Source organism: Spea bombifrons, chromosome 1, assembly GCF_027358695.1.
Source record: "Spea bombifrons isolate aSpeBom1 chromosome 1, aSpeBom1.2.pri, whole genome shotgun sequence".
Taxonomy (NCBI): domain Eukaryota; kingdom Metazoa; phylum Chordata; class Amphibia; order Anura; family Pelobatidae; genus Spea; species Spea bombifrons.
In genome coordinates, this window is record NC_071087.1 from 31617859 (window position 1) to 31636166 (window position 18308).

The following is an 18308-nucleotide window of genomic DNA, read 5'->3' on the forward strand; positions in this document are numbered from 1 at the left end:
ATCTGATCAAAATTTATGTTAGGGAAAAGTTGCTACATTAATACCATTCAATACTATTACTAGATCGAGGTCCACACCATTACATCATGTGTGATGATAGAGGATGCTCTAGAGGAAACAGCTGTGTCAGACACTGCATGATTATTTGCGAACAGCCATGAAGATAAAAAGGAGAGATAAATACATTACAACCAGTAGGAGAGGTAATAAAACAATGGGTTTTAAACAAATGCACCATTCAGCATTGTTTTCCTTTACCTGCTGTATGTAATTCAGAAGCGAGTCTTTGTTTTGCTCCCAGTAACTCTTTAACATATCTTCAGGTGGGAATTTGTCACAGCTGAGCTCTACGGTTATCTCAAAACAATTACTGCTCAGATAGTTAAAATCTTGCATACCTGCACAAAAGGAATATATTTATTGTAACAGTAGAGACTAGTGAACAGTTATTCATTGTAAAAAATACATTGAAATGGGGATCAAAAACCTGAACCAAATACATAGATCCATCGAAGAGACAAATGCATGTAATGGGCACTGCACTAAATCATATGCAACAGGAATGATTACATGTTCGTCAAACCATAGAGGTATGACACTTACAAATCATTCTGATGTCTTGATTTCTTCTTAGACAGGTATCAAGAAAAGGCTTATACTTGAAGATAGCAAAATGATGGCCAATAATAGATCCTAACTATCTATAAAATCCAGGTAGTGTAGGTGCAAATACAGTATGTTATGTCGATATTTTAAAAACTGCTGAAAATACTTAAACAGTAAAAGTGGTTAATCTACAATTGTCTTTAATGTGTTTGTGGAGAGAGAAGAAGTCTGGTTTCCCCAATGGGCACGTGTAATGTTCTGTACACTCCATTATGCAATTGTTCTCTTAATAGGCTAATGCTTACTTTAGCACATTTTATATACTTCTGACCTATTTCGACCCTTTAGCTTTGGAAGGGGAAAGATATATACTACCACCATTGTCAAGTGAAGAACCCCAAAATACATGCAATATTACAGCGGCTAGACATACCTATTTGTAAAAGTAAAGATTAATATTGTAATACTACCGTATATACTGCAATATGTTGAATATATTACTGCATATATTTGCTCTTTCAAGTTAATATATTTTCTTCAAAATTTTCTACACTAACTGATATTCTTCAAAACTGATACAGTTTCTATTCTATTTTTCCAATGTTTTCAATGTGACTATATCGTAATGAAGGACCATACCAATACTACAGCTACAAATGTTGTGTATGAAAAATGTACCTCCTGGGACACTGTACCAAGCTGCTCCATTTGTTGTTCCATCAACAAAACTACTGTCGTCATCATTCTTGCGGCATGGCAGCCTGTTTGGGTCTGACATGGCTGGGTTGAAGGAGGAGTATGCACGTGCCAAGGACTGGAACATGGCGTCATCAGGGCATGCACTGTATTCATGAACACTGCCTGCACAAAACATAATCACAGATTTCATTAATTTTAACCATCTAGTATGTAAGCAGATAAGCCATAGCAGGTCTGTGATTTTATTTTTTCCTCTGAAGGTTAAATCCTATAAAAATAATGCCGAAACTTTTAAGACGGTTCTTCCGTTTCAGTGCTTGCATTTGTGTCACGTGAAATTTAGGTATCCCTGCCCAAAAATATGTTAGACATGCATAAAGGTGCATTTAGAGAAGCACCTTTAGATATGTGTGAAGTCAAGAACAATTTTAAGGTTTTTTTAATCCTGTTTTTGGGATACATGGCCAGACTTGTGGTTTTTAGAAAGTACTACTAATTTTATTTTCATTTATGCCAGTAACGAGAGAGTGGGAACATATGTATTTTTTTTAGCGTTCTTGCATTCTTAATCAGAAAACATTTTCAATCAACTGTCATTCTACTTAGAGAATTTCTTTATGGTTTATTATTTTTGAAGAGCTGCAAAATGAGGACTCGATGGCTTTGCTTGACATTGATGGAAATTCATCACATGGTAAATGTTTTTTTGTTTTTTTTAACTATATTTACTGGTTGCAAAAATAAGCACAAGGTGGAACATATCTGCACCTTTTTTGACATTTGATTTGTTTTTCCTAACTGGACACAAATGAAATGTGAATTAGTTAAGCCAAGTTGTCAATTGTGTAGCTGAGTGTATTTTGTATTTACTGATAAAGCAACAGGCCTGTGTTTCATAATATATTAGCTGCAAAACTTCATTCCAAGCAAAGGTATATGGCTCATAGTGAATGGGATGTTGTCTTTTGAAGCATTTTGTCAATAACAATATCATGTAGTGAATACAGTATAAAAATGCCAGAAATATTTCCTTTTTTCTAACATGTCTGTCATGCATGTGAATTACATATACCGTATTGGCTCGAATATAGGCCGCACTTTTTTCCCCCACTTTAAGTTTTTAAAGTGGGGGTGCGGCCTATATTCGGGGTCTAGCGCCCGACGCCCGGGACATGCAGTCCCGGGCGCCGGGCAGGCAGCGGGGTTAAGATACAGATCCCCCGCAGCGGTGCAGGGGACCTGCATCCTACTCCCTGATACGCTCAGACAGCCTCCCCTGCCAGCACTTCCCACGGGGGGGAGTACCGGCACGGGAGGTTATCTAAGCGTTTTACCTCTGCCCCCCCCTCCTCGACTTACCGGAGCAGACTCCCGGGTGTCTTGCGGGGCTGGCGGGAGACATTTACGCAATACGCGCATGCAACTTCCGGTACCGGAAGTTGCATACGCGTATTGCGTAGATGTCCCTCGCCGGCGCCGCAAGACACCCGGGAGTCTGCTCCGGTAAGTCGAGGAGGGGGGGCAGAGGAGGACAGCGGCAGCGTATCGCGGGGAGGGAGGACAGCGGCAGCGTATCGCGGGGAGGGAGGACAGCGGCAGCGTATCGCGGGGAGGGAGGGCAGCGTATCGCGGGGAGGGAGGGCAGCGTATCGCGGGGAGGGAGGACAGCGGCAGCGTATCGCGGGGAGGGAGGACAGCGGCAGCGGATCTCGGGGAGGGAGGACAGCGGCAGCGGATCGCGGGGAGGGAGGGCAGCGGATCGCGGGGAGGGAGGGCAGCGGATCGCGGGGAGGGAGGGCAGCGGATCGCGGGGAGGGAGGACAGTGGCAGTATATCTCGGGGGGGAGGACAGTGGCAGTATATCTCGGGGGGGAGGAGGACAGTGGTAGCATATCTCGGGGAGGGAGGACAGGGGCAGCATATCTCCGGGGGGGGGGGGGGGACAGAGTGGCAGCATGTTTTTTTTGGTGCTTTTTTAAAGAAAAAAACTTTTTCTTTAAAAAAGCACCAAACTTTTAGGGTGCGGCCTATATACGGGGGCGGCCTATATCCGAGCCAATACGGTATAACAAATATCCCATATTTTTAGTCTTGCTTGTTTGTTCTTGACTTGTGATGAATGTGGTAGGAGGCATGAAATCTGTAGAACTTACCACCACGAGTCTTGTCATATGGATAATTGGCAACAAGATCACCTCCATGGAGGTTTGCAGACAGCACAAATGGGATATCCATAATCCAGTTAATTACTGCTCTAGTCTCAGGAGCCAGCTGAAAAGAAATGAAAACACACAATTATATAACTATTAAAAATACCACAACTACCAGTGTCATGATTATAAAGGGTCATCAGTGCTAAAATCCATAAAAGTAGGTACCAAGAAGGGTCATAATTAAGCAAATATACCTCGATTATGTATATTATCACCCCCCCCCCGTGCTGCGTGTGTCTACCTTACATATTGCTACCTGCATAGGTATGCACAATTTAACAAAAACAAAATCAGCACTTTGTTCGGTTTGGCATATACTGGAAAATGATAGGAAAATAAATTTCATTGTATTTTAAGTTATTTATTTGGCATAATTTGATCATGTGATGATTGCCTTAACCTTAAATACCTTTTCTTGTCCTGCAAATTGTTACAAAATCCTAGCAACTCAAAAGGACCAAAAATGTAAGTTTATCAGGGGGAACAACTGGGTTATATTTTTGGGTTGATTTATTCCCTTGAATCTTGTAGTTTAATTATACAGCTTCTTACCATAACAGAGTTAAATGGACATTACAAAGTAATCAGGGAAAATGCCTTAATACAGGGCTCGACAAATCCCAGGCGCCAGGTCGCCATGGCGACAGAGAATTTTGTCCTGGCGCCTAGGTTTTGTCAGCCTCTTACATCCAGAAAAAATTGTGGATGTAAGAGGCTGAGTCACCACACGGGGGCGCTGCTGCTACTCCGAGCCCGCCCCCGAGCCTGAGATCACTCCCACGGAGTGATCCTGTAGGCTGAAAACGCGGTTGCTGGAAAAGCAGCAGTCGTGTTTTCAGCTGCCACAGGCAGTCTCAGGGAAGGGGTTTGTGTGTTGATTGGGTCCCCACACAAGTCTGGGGACCTCACCCAACACCCCCCAGCTGCCTGATCGCTCCATGGGAGCGACAGCGCAGCGTTAACCCCTTCAATACCGCGATCGCGGCATTTAGGGGTTAATTCCCGTTTTGGGGGCTTTGCTGCTGGTGGTCTGCCTGGAAGCCCAGGCAGACCAGCAACAGCAAAAACGAGCCCCCACAAGCCCTTTGATGACTCCTGTAGGAATAGAAGCCTACAGCAGTCATCAAAGAGACTCCCTCTGCAATGGCTGGTCTATAGACCAGCAATTGCTTCCCAGCTGCCAGAGGCAGCTTCAGGGACAGGGGGAGAGGGTTCTTTGGTCTTGCCATGAGTGTGGAGACCAGCTCCAACACCCCCTGCTGCCTGATCGCTCCATGAGAGCGACAGTGCAGTGTTAACCCCTTCAATGCCACAATTGTGTATGACACATTCGTGGCATTGCAGGGGTTAACATTTGTCCCCACAAACTTGTGGGGATTAAATATCTGTCAATGCTGTGCTCCAATGGAACATCAGCATCGAAAGAGTTAAAAAATGAAAAAAATTAATAAAAAAACAAAACAAACAGCACTGACCTGAAAGTCCAGGGTGCTTCCAGGTCAGATGCTGTGAGTTTAGTAAGTGGGCTGATGATGATCGGATTCCTCCCGACCAACTGTTAGTTTAAAAAAATCCTGGCTCCTAACTTTTTTACCTGGCGCCTAGATTCACAACAAATTTGTCAAGCCCTGCCTTAATACCATGTTAATTACGCCTGAGATGTGAGTACACTTCCCACACACATATGTGTATTTTGCAGAATCTATATATGCATTGCCAAGCAGAAGCAGTCCAATCATGCCTAGCTCGCTCCCGCTAAGATTCTGTATGCAACAGTAACTGCATCTGTGTGTTCAGAAATCCTGGCAGCATATCGGGTACATGTTAGTAACATAAGCTTTAAAGATATTTTGTTCCATATAAGTAAATATTATGGGGATTCATATACTCTTTATAGGGAGCACTGTTCAAAACACAGACCAACCTTTCACCAACTGAGCTTCTCCAAAATGTCTCTTACACCACTGAAACGGTTAACAAGTCCCTAATCAAGGCCAAGTAACTGGAACATTACCTCCTCGGTGGCGGCGTTTACTGTGGCACAGTAAAGTAGGTGGTTAATCAATACCTGCCTGGTAATAATGTTTGCCGCATTGCATATTAATTGACTTGAGGCTGTTCAACTCGCTATTAATGGAAATTCCAATTCCACACTCCAAGGTTCCTGAACGTTTACAAAAGTGCACAACAAAACAATCAAGTAAAGGCATTTTTTGTCTAACCCAACATATTAACCTTATTATTCTGGTAAACAGACTTCTTCAGGTTTTGCAGTAAGTGATTGTTTGTGCCTCCTTCCTTCTCATTAATGTATACAATACGATCAAGATCAGGGAAATTTCTATTCAAGTCTATTCCTTGAGCGTTGCTTCGACCGACGAACCAGTCCTTCATGTCTCCAGGCTGACAAAATATGGGAAAATTCGGTAAGCTGCATGTTATACAGGAAACTAAGTATTTCATTAAATGACTTTACGATAGCATCTTTATGTACTAATAATCGAGACATGCGTTCCTATATCTCTAGCTTGGGCAATAAATGGTTTGCAAACTGACCAGTGCCGTTTTTCTAATTATAACCAGGAGGGGGCACAAGTAGACTAAAAACACAGGTAAACTAAAGATAAGCTACCGGTATATGGCAACCAACTGTATGCATTTCAATGTCCCTTAGTCAATTTTCTGTGCATAAATATAACCACATTTTACAACACTATATTAATAAACTTGTATTTTTATCCAGGGCACAAAATATTTTTTAAAATAACATTTGGCAATAGTCATTAAAAAGTAAAAATTAGATGCACAAAAGCAATTGATGTATCTACCATATTGTTACATTTAGAATAAAGCCCAATATAGTTATTGGCCAACTGGGGGCCCATGAGCGAGGCGTATTCCAAGTTTACGGTTGCTGCTTGGAAAAGCTCATAGGCTATGGTGTATTACATTATCAGTTTAATAGCCAGCACATGCTGTATCCATTTTGAGTGCTTTTGGAAAACAAACTACACTCAATGGAGAGGACGAAGCACAAAGGTAATGGGCAGCTGAGGTCCTGCCTTGAGTGAGGTCTAGGGTAGCCCCAAGCTAAAATATTCTCCTATTAATAGCATTTGAGCCCAAACAGGCTATGCTTCTGAATGGTATGCAGCCACATTAAAAAGTTACCATGTGGGTAACTATATACCAATAAACTAGTCTTCTTTTATTTAATTGATTAGGTCATCTACCACTCTATGATTTTATCACATAAACACAACACCGAAACATTTAAAAACCTTTTTCCGTTTTGATGAAATATATTTTGTGACACGTAAAAACTCCATTTTACATGATTAAATCATTATTTCTTGGGCGGATTTGATCATTAAACCATTCTAAGAATGATGTTTTTAATGTAGCAATCGATTCGGTTACAAAATTGTTAAATTCAGCATCGTAAGCATACCAGATCCTTTATTGGAAAATATCAAGGTTAGAGGTTTTGAATGCAAATCACACATTTTATAAGCATGGTTTATGAGCAAATGTGTCTGCTGGCTATTTCATATTATTATACAAACCTGCTGGGCAGCTTTCTCAAACCCATCAGGATTGAGAGAAGGCATGATGTGAATACGGGTATTGTGAATTAAGTTGACAATTGTTTCATTTCCTTTCTGGTATTCATTGCAGAGATACTGCGCCAAGTAAATTAGGAGCTCCCTGCCGACAGCTTCATTCCCATGCATATTGCCAATGTATTTAAATTCAGGTTCACCTGTAAAATAGGAAGACAATATTTAAATATTAATGATGGTGGTCAATGAGTATGGCCACTAGATGCAAAAGGGACGAGGTAGCAGAAAAAATGAATCAGTTAATCATGTGAGGGAAACAGGAACCCAGCTTACCCTGTGCGGAACAACAGAAGAAGTTGATCGCACAGAGTACAAGCAACACAGAAGGAAATGGAGTAAATGGATGAGTGAATTAATGAGTCTCTGAATGAGGGAGTGAATGAATATATGCGAATGAGCATATGTAAATGAGTGAATGAGAGAATTAATGAGTATCTATGAAGGAGTATATGAATGAGTGAATTAATATTTGTAAATAAGTAAATGAATATCTGAATTAGTGAATGAATGAGTATCTGTGAATGAGTATTAAAAAAAAAATAATGTTAGGTTAGCCCATCCCGGATGTGGGTGTCAGTGTGGCAGAGCCTGTCCTGGTGTGTGTGTTTGGGGGTCGGTGTGGCAGAGCCTGTCCTGGTGTGTGTGTTTGGGGGTCAGTGTGGCAGAGCCTGTCCTGGTGTGTTTGGGTGTCTGTGCGGCAGAGCCTGTCCTGGTGTGTGTTTGGGCGTTGGTGTGGCAGAGCCTGTCTTGGTGTGTGTTTGGGTGTCGGTGTGGCAGAGCCTGTCCTGGTGTGTGTTTGGGTGTGTGTGTTTGGGTGTCGGTGTGGCAGAGCCTGTCCTGGTGTGTGTGTGTGTATTTGGGTGTCCTGGTGTGTGTATTTGGTCATCTGTTTTCTGGCACTTTACTTACTGTAGGAACAAATAGGAAGCATAATTATGGACTGAATGAGAGACAGGAAAGCTAAGTAGTTGGCACCATCTAGCACCAACACACCTATCTGCCTGGGTTGACAACAAATGTCATCTGAATTGAGTTATTTAATCACTAAGGTTGTGGGGTTTTTTTTTTTTCAAAAGAAGATCTAAGAACTTTAGTGTGCAATAATGCAGAAAGTCAGACAAGGGGACGATACTTTTTTCAATAAAACTCTATAATGTATGTAAGTATCCAAACTAGACATGAGATCATTGCCCTGTAAAAAGATTTATTACCAGAAAGGTGTGATCAATTAAAGAACATTTAGAATATACGTGTGTAAGAATACATAATACATCACTTGGAATGATAATGTATTAACCAGATCTGCAAAAACAGTTTATTTTTAACATGTAAATGTCAGAATCAGACATGATTTTACATCTGGAAAGGCTATTAGTCACTGTCCTGGTCATGTTCTGTTCTTAATAATGGTAGAGGACATTGACATGAGTAATTCATTGATATCAGGGGTTAAACATGGGTTGCAGATGGAGCTGTGGAATTAACACTAGGGTCATTTTCTGTTCAATCTGTCTTCCTGTAAATGCAAATGTCAAATTTAATGAGAACCTAAATTAGCATAGTATTTACCATATGTGATTGTAATCTAGAATTTCTCAGAAAATACACACTGTCTAAAATGTATACAAAAATTACATACTGCACATTACGTGGACACAACTGGGGAACAGGGTACAGTCAGCTATAATATGCATTAAAGAGTATATGATGGCTGGGGAGTCCCTTTAAAAGTGAGCAGTTTCAGTAAGATCAGTTAAAATAGTGGCTCTTTTAACTGCTCTCTGTGATAAGATATCCTATGGTGAAATAGATAAACATTTTATTCAGTGTTTATACAGTGTTTCTCCTTCCTCAGGATGAACTTGTTCACAATGCGCTTCCAAGTAATTTCAGGAAAGGAGGCATAAGTAAACAAGGATGGGTAACTGGCCATACAAACATTCACTAAGTAACTTGTAAGGAAAAAGCCAGATGGGGAAAATAATTGGGAAGTACACAAAATCGGCAGCTGATCCAAAAGTATGTTTAATTAAATATAATTGTGGTTCACCACATGTGGCTCATCAGTCATTTGTAAAGTTGTAGTTGGAAATATTCCGGAGATGTCTTGAAGATGATTTGGTCATAAAAGGACGTAGGATGAGGAACTTAAGAATAACTTGAAACATCAAGATTCTGTAAAAAGTAAGAGCCTCCATTTCTGAGTTACCGGTAATAGGCGACAGCACTTAGCAACTGTTACAATGGTTGGATGTGTGCAGTGTTCTTGGTGCTTTGCTGTTATTTAACTTTAAGAACTTTGGGTATTGTCCTGTGTGTAGAGAATTCTCTCTTTTATGAAGTGAGATAACTAGCGTGCAGGCTGTAATTAATATGATGTGTACTGTTCCCTGATCAACAACTATCGTAAGCAAAAGATGGTGTAACCAGATTTTTGGGGATGATTTATTTTTCATGAAAATGCATGAAATCAGAAAGGGGCAAATACTTCTTCACACAACTCTATGGTACATCTAAGAATCCCAACCAGGCATACGATCAGAAAGGTTATGATCAACTATATAAGATTTAAAGTGTATGTGTCTAAGAATACATGTGATGTTAAGCCAAATCTACATATAAAGTCTGTGCGTGTGTGTGGGGGGGTGTTAACAAGAAGATAATCAGAATAAAACATGATTTCATGGCCATGATGGAAAATCTGCAATATAATTTACTTACTAAAGTCTAGTTAAGATTTCAAAACTTTGTTGCCTCTTAAATGTAAACTAAATATTTATTCTTATTTGAATAATTGAGTGCTTCCAGAAATTATACAGAATCACAGTTTTTGGAAACAATAAGGGATATTTCCGTTTGCATCAGACATATGCTGCGGCAGTATAGCGATTTAACACAGCACACAGTTTCTGCCAGATCAATTAAGCTACTGGCTCTTTAAACTGCATTCCGTGACCATAGAAAAACCATCGTAGAAAGGTATAAAATATTTGATATAAACTTCCCGTAAACAATGTGTTGACAAAGAAAGCGTAAAAAACAAATATTGTTTTCAAACTCACGTGTTTGCAACCATCAAGTGAACAGTTAGGAGAAACAAGATTCTTGAAAAGATAAAAGCCTCCATTTTTTAGTTCCCAGCAAGTATCTAAGGCTGGGTTTGTGTAGCAGACTGGGTGCTTTGCAGTTGGGTTTAGTGATGCCCTCAAGGATTGTTGTGATGGTCACATATGTAACAAAGTGAAATTCCTAAATTGCAGGCTGAGATTAGTACCGTATTTGCTCGATTATAAGACGACCCCCCAAAATCTGAATATTAATCTATGAAAAAAAGAAAAAGCCTGAATATAAGACGACCCTATAGGAAAAAAGTTTTACCAGTAAATGTTAATTCAGGTAAACTATGTGAACAATTGTTCGTTAATAAAAGCTATGATTGAGAAAAATATTTTATTTTTATTTCCTTTTTTTCAACCCCCCCCCAGTTATGCACATCTGTCCCCAGGCTTGCCACTCTGCCCCAGAAATGCCTTATACCCTCTAAATGCCCCATGATACCCCTTTTAAGCCTCTATATGCCACTGTGCCTCATGATATGCCTTTTAACCCCCTATGTGCCACTCTGCCTCCAGAATTGCCTTATACCCCATATGCCACTCTGGCATTTAGGGGGTTAAAGGCATATTATGGGGCAGAGTGGCATATAGGGAGGTATAAGGCATTTCAGGAGGCAGAGTGGCGTATAGAGGGTTAAAAGGCATTTCTGGAGGCAGAGAGGCATTAAGGGGGTTAAAAGGCATTTCACAGAGCACTCTGCCTCCAGAAATGCCTTATGCCCCCCATTTAACACTCCCTCCCCCTCCCTCCTCCAAACTTACCGGTGCTTCTGAGTCCCCGGTGCTTAGTCCGGGCAGCCTGTAGAGCTCTACGCGATTCGTGTAGAGCTCTACAGGCTGCCCAGACTAAGCACCGGGGACTCAGAAGCACCGGTAAGTTGGGGGGGGCATAACACAGGAGGATCCAGGTCCCCTGCATCACTGCGGGGGATCTGGATCTTAGTCTCATAGTCAGACCTATTTGAGGTCTGATTATAAGACGACCCCGTTTATAAGCATTTGCTCTGGAAAAAACTTTGTATTATAATCCGACAAATACGGCAATATTTACAGTATATTCCACAGTCACTCTTAAAAAGAAACCCCAGATGTTTGGTCATCATGATGATTTGGATGCCCATCAGTATTATACAGAGCTGGGTTTTTCTTCTCACATGTACAGGAAATTTGCCAAGCACTGCTTTACAAGGCAACCACTGCTTTAAGGACCTCCTTCAGGAAGGTAAGGGTGGGAAATAGGTTCTGGCAGAGTAAGATTTGAGAATCTCAGGCATATCTCACAGTCAATAATGTTAAATAATCTACTCTTGCTCGTCTGAATTACAGGATTCTACAGAAATTGTTTTGTAAAATAGGAAGCAATATGGATATACAGTGGGGTAAAAAAGTATTTAGTCAGCCACCAATTGTGCAAGTTCTCCTGTGATTTTCACCATAGGTACACTTCAACTATGAGAGACAGAATGGGGGGAAAGAATACAGGAAATCACATTGTAGGATTTCTAATGAATTCATTGGTAAATTCCTTGGTAAAATAAGTATTTGGTCACCTACAAACAAGCAAGATATCTGGCTCTCACAGACCTGTAACATCTTCTTTAAGAGTCTCCTCTGTCCTCCACTCATTACCTGTATTAATGGCACCTGTTTGAACTTGTTATCAGTATAAAAGACACCTGTCCACAACCTCAAACAGTCACACTCCAAACCCCACTATGGCCAAGACCAAAGAGCTGTCGAAGGACACCAGAAACAAAATTGTAGACCTGCACCAGGCTGGGAAGACTGAATCTGCAATAGCCATTTATTCGAAAATGGAAGACATACAGGACCACTGATAATCTCCCTCGATCTGGGGCTCCACACAAGATCTCACCCCGTGGTGTCAAGAACGGTGAGCAAAAATCCCAGAACCACACGGGGGGACCTAGTGAATGACCTGCAGAGAGCTGGGACCAAAGTAACAAAGGCTACCATCAGTAACACACTACGCCGCCAGGGACTCAAATCATGCAGTGCCAGACGTGTCCCCCTGCCTAAGCCAGTACATGTCTGGTAGAAACTCAACTCGTCGTGTTTGGTTGCTGAGTTGCATCCAAAGAACACCATACCTACGGTGAAGCATGGGGGTGGAAACATCATGCTTTGGGGCTGTTTTTCAGGACGACTGATCCGTGTAAAGGAAAGAATGAATGGGGCCATGTATCGTGAGATTTTGAGTGAAAACCTCCTTCCATCAGCAAGGGCATTGAAGATGAAACGTGGCTGGGTCTTTCAGCATGACAATGATCCCAAATACACTGCTCGGGCAACGAAGGAGTGGCTTCGTAATAAGCATTTCAAGGTCCTGGAGTGGCCTAGCCAGTCTCCAGATCTCAACCCCATAGAAAACCTTTGGAGGGAGTTGAAAGTCCGTGTTGCCCAGCGACAGCCCCAAAACATCACTGCTCTAGAGGAGATCTGCATGGAGGAATGGTCCAAAATACCAGCAACAGTGTGTGAAAACCTTGTGAAGACTTACAGAAAACATTTGACCTCTGTCATTGCCAACAAAGGGTATATAACAAAGTATTGATATGAATTTTTGTTATTGACCAAATACTTATTTCCACCATAATTCGCAAATAAATTCTTTAAAAATCAGACAATGTGATTTATGGACTTTGTTGTCTCATTCTGTCTCTCATAGTTGAAGTGTACCTATGGTGAAAATGACAGGCCTCTCTCATCTTTTTAAGTGGGAGAACTTGCACAATTGGTGGCTGACTAAATACTTGGCTATGAAAGTAATATGTAAAAAAAAACCTCTTTAGGACATGAAGGACTGTTACAGTTCAAGGAAGAATCCTGAAGCGGGAGGTTTTATCCTTTACGCAGAGTCTAATAATAGCAAGTTCATAAATTAAACATTTGGTGTCAGCAGGAAAGAGGAAATATTCTCAGAAGTGCACACCGACAGCAATCCACAGTATGAATTCAGAAGCACAGACTGACATCAATCCAAAGCATGAATTCAGAAGCGCACACGGACAGCAATCCACAGTATGAATTCAGAAGCACACGGACAGCAATCCACAGCATGAATTCAGAAGCGCACACCGACAGCAATCCACAGCATGAATTCAGAAGCGCACACCGACAGCAATCCACAGCATAAATTCAGAAGCGCACACCGACAGCAATCCACAGCATAAATTCAGAAGCACACACTGACAGCAATCCACAGCATGAATTCAGAAGCACACACTGACAGCAATCCATAGCATGAATTCAGAAGTGCACACTGATGCCAATCCACAGCATGAATTCAGCACACTGACAGCAATCCACAGTATGAATTCAGAAGCACACTAACAGCAATCCACAGCATGAACTCAGAAGTGCACACTAATGCCGATCCACAGAATGAACTCAGAAGCACACTGACAGCAATCCACAGTATGAATTCATTAGCACACTGACAGCAATCCACAGTATGAATTCAGAAGCACACTGACAGCAATCCACAGTATGAATTCAGAAGCACACTGACAAGTACTGGCGATTCAGCCAAAGGGACCAACACTAATATGACATTTTGCTATAACATCAGGAACAGAGCCTGATGAAGAGATGCTTCGGTCAAACACATCTCCATGGAAAATAGTTGGGGGGTTGGCAAATCAACATGAGGGGGTTCTAAATAATTTCCCCATCCAGTCGCAATGGGTACACTATGTAGATTTAAAGGGACTACTCAGCTATCATATGTATTTAAGTTCATATGATGGCTTAAGTGTCCCTTTAATCATATTGTGATGGTTTCACATACCATCGTAATGTCAACTAATATTCATTTTCTAAAATAATTGTATGAAACCATCCAATATTTGAAGGTTATACTATGTATATTAAAATACTAGTACCTAAGGTAGACCCAAGGAAGATTTCCCGGTTGTGTATAGCACACAAATAATTTACATTTGTGGGTCCTGTATGCATGTGATAAATGTTTTTTTTGCTTATTTTGCTCCATGTTAATGACACTCATACAGTTCTATAACTGAACTGTGCTTGTCATGTGAGTTTGGATTTTCACATAAAGTATAACAAAGCATTTCAGATACAGTAACTCCATCTGTCTTTTCATTGCTGGCAGAAGAATAATATATTTGTCAGGAATTTATAATAGACGCTATTTACGTGAGTGTTGTTCAGTCCTTCATCAATAAATAAACAAATAACAAAGGCTTTAATTATAGCTATCATCAGAAACAAGATTAAAGCATTAACACATAACACATATATAATTGGATATCTGGATCTGAAGTTGGTCCAGTTTCTTTGTATGTGCTTTGATGACAGCGTTCAATGCAAATTAATAATTACAGTACCTTGCAAAAGTATTCACCCCCTTTGCATTTTTCCTATTTTGTTGCATTACAACCTAGAATTAAAATAGATTTGTTGGTGGTTTATGTCATTCGATTTATACAACATGCCTACCACTATATTTTTATTGTGAAACAAACAATAAGACAAAAAAACTGAAAACTTGTATGTGCATAACTATTCACCCCCAAAGTCAATACTTTGTAGAGGAACGTTTTGCAGAAATTACAGCTGCAAGTCTCTTGGGGTACGTCTCTATAACCGTGGCACATCTAGCCACTGGGATTTTCTCCCATTCTTCAAGGCAAAACTGCTCCAGCTCCTTCAAGCTGAATGGGTTCCCCTGGTGTACAGCAATCTATAAGTCATACCTCAGTTGGATCATTTAAATGTTTCCCCTTAAGTATTTCTTCAGCAGTATTCTTAGGGTCATTGTCCTGCTGGAAGGAGAACCTCTATCTCAGTCTCAAATCTCTGGAAGACTGAAATATGTTTTCCTTATGAATTTCCCTGCTAGTTTCCCAGTCCCTGACAGCATGATGCTGCCACCACCGTCCTTCACTGTGAGGATGGTGTTCTCAAGGGGATGAGGGGTGTTGGATTTGCGCCAGACATAGCATCTTCCTTCATGGCCAAAAAAGTACCTTCTTCCATATGTATCGGGAGTCTCCCACGGCAAACGTGTTTTCTTATTCTTTTCTTTAAGTAATGCCCCTTTTCTGGTCACTCTTCCATAAAGCCCACAACTTTTCCGTTTCTTATAATTTATTTTAAAAGTTATTTTCACCCACTTGTGTATGTCCATTAAATGAAATCGAATCGAAATAAAAATCCATTTTAATTCCAGGTTGTAATGCAACAAAATAGGAAAAATGCCAAAGGTGAATACTTTTGCAAGGCACTGTATGCCCATTAGATAAAATCCATATCATTTCTTTGTGGTAAATTTATAGGTTTTCAAAGGCTAAGAGATATTATTACAGAACATAGGTACAAAAAGTAATAGCCCAAAGCTACATAAGTAATACTACAAAGCTGAAACACAGACAATATACCTGTATCCTACATTTGTAAAACTTTTTTTTTATCCAAAGTCTGGTATGGTTTACATGTTCTACAATACTATGAAATGCAACAATAGTTTTGTAATATAGTTAACAGGTTTTGTAGACATATTTCATCATTATTTAAATAATCTCTTGGTAGCCTTTTTATTTAGAGAAGAAATAGAGTAATTGAAGTTGTTATATATTTTACTAAAACATTATTGGGCATTTAATAGGCACTTCCCTTCTGATCATATATATATATATATATATATATATATATATGTTGACATGTAAATCAAAGTAATTTAGTATAGAAAAAACCAAAGTCCATCAACTTCAACCCTTCTATTTATCTTTCGCTTAGCGCTTAGGTAATTCTGTTTATTGCCAGAAGATGCACCGAATGGCTGTTCTGTTTACCCATCATGCTTATTAAAAACAGGGGTAACTAAAAATGTTAACAATTGTCACCATTTATGAATTTTGTTCCTTAAGGAAACAAATCATTATCATCTGTTGGATTTTTTTGTGATTTTTTTTATTTCTAGTGATCACAGGAGACCGTTTCACATTGATGAAGTCATTTCACACAGCTGTTGTATTGTTTTTATTTGAGAAAGCGTTGAATTTAAGTGTCCTTCAGTTCTGGCCTTGTAGTTTTTATAGGTTTGATTGTTATCTTTTGTGTTCTGTTTAAACTGTGATTTGATATATACTATTATTGAAAACCAAGAAAGTAATATTTTGAATGTTAACACTGAAAGTGTAAAGTTGGACTTTCTGTGTTAAGAAAAGTGTCCAACTGCACCTTGTCTGATAAGAAGACAGGCCTACTGGTACCTTACAAGGTATCTACTAAACTCACATTAGAAAGCGTTTTGCCAACAACCATATAAATGGATTTAATTTCTCTAGCTGATGTGCCATGCATCTGTATCGGCAAATTATACTGTATACCTCCCAACAGGTCACTAGTTTGAGGCACTGTCCCATCGCCCTCAGTAGCTGCCCCGCTTTTGCGAGCAGTGGGGATATTGGGCTGGTTGGGGAGAACCTCTGATTTGCAATATGCAATGATTTCTGCAGTGTAGATTTCAAACAGATAAAGGGCATAAGGTTCTGTATTATCTCACGTATGTGTGTCCCGTGGTATTCATACTAGATTGAAAAGCAGATTTTTTTAAATTATATTTTAGTTACATAGTACATAAAGTTGAAAAAAGACTGAAGTCCATCAAGTTCAACCCTTCTACCTAACCTTCCTACTCTTGATCCAAAGAAGGCAAAAAAAACCTAATTAAGCTACTTCGAATTCTGCCATCAGGGGAAAAAAATCCTTCTTAACTCCAAAAGGTAATCGTATTTCTCCTTGGATCAAGAAGCTCTAAAATATGAATTCTATTTATAGCTCTGTATGTCGTGTCTTTCTAAAAAAAAAAATCCAGACCCCTTTTGAACGCATTTAACGTACCGTATTTGCTCGATTATAAGACGACCCCGATTATAAGACGACCCCCCAAAATCAAAATATTAATTTAGGAAAAAAACAAAAAGCCTGAATATAAGACTACCCTATAGGGAAAAAGTTTTACCAGTAAATATTAATTAATGTAAATTATTTTCATGTTTAATAAAAGCTATGATTGAGAAAAATATATTTTTTAAATTTCCTTTTATTTGCCAACCTGCCCCCCCCAGTTATGCCACTCTGCCCCCAGAAATGCTTTATACCCCCCTATTTGCCACTCTGCCCCATGATATGCCTTATACCCCTGTATGCCACTCTGGCATATAGGGGGTTAAAAGGCATATCATAGGGCTGAGTGGCATATAGGGGGGTATAAAGCATTTCTGGAGGTATATAGGCATATCATGGGGCTGAGTGGCATATAGGGGGTTAAAATGCATTTCTGGAGGTCCAGAAATGCATTTTAACCCCCTATATGCCACTCAGCCCCATGATATGCCTTTTAACCCAGCATGTACTGGCTGCCTTGGCTTGATAGGAGTGTGATTGCTGTTAGCAGTTTGATATATATATATATATATCAAACTGCTAACAGCAATCACACTCCTATCAAGCCAAGGCAGCCAGTACATGCTGGAACCTGGGGATGATAGCAGTGGGATTACAGCCTCCATATGCCATGCTACAACCCCCACCCCCCTTACACATCCATGCTATCACACACACACTCACACTCATTCACAAACATTTAAATACTCATTCATTCCCTTAATCACACACACTTCACACATACTCAAAAACCCTCCCCCACCCCCTCACCTGAACTGCAGATCTCCCACTCGCAGACTTCTGCAGGGGACCGGCTGTAGCAACTTCTCTGGCCCCGCCCTCAGAGGAGGGAGGGGGGAGATAGAGTTCTGTGAGGACGCTGCAAGCTTCCTGCCCTGCTTCTAACAGAAGAGACGCTGCTCGCGACCGGTAAGCAGCATGGCGCCAGCATTTATTTGGGATCTGATTAGAAGACGACCCCGATTATAAGACGAGGGGTATTTTTCAGAGCATTTGCTCTGGAAAAAACCTCGTCTTATAATCGAGCAAATACGGTATTTGATAACACCACCTCCCTAGGCAGTGAATTAGATACCTTTATTGTCCTTACTGTA

At 40.3% G+C, this 18308-nt stretch overlaps 1 protein-coding gene across 1 annotated transcript in view; it reads right to left on the reverse strand.

The window, feature by feature from the left end:
• Window positions 1-18308, reverse strand: part of CPE (carboxypeptidase E) — a 39336-nt gene that overhangs the window by 3865 nt on the left and 17163 nt on the right. Inside the window, exons 2-6 of the mRNA XM_053459978.1 lie at window positions 7085-7281; window positions 5754-5921; window positions 3459-3576; window positions 1285-1467; window positions 259-398 (exon numbers count right to left, since the gene is read on the reverse strand). Of these exons, the coding sequence (XP_053315953.1) occupies window positions 259-398; window positions 1285-1467; window positions 3459-3576; window positions 5754-5921; window positions 7085-7281 (806 nt within the window). The remainder of the gene's footprint in view (window positions 1-258; window positions 399-1284; window positions 1468-3458; window positions 3577-5753; window positions 5922-7084; window positions 7282-18308) is intronic.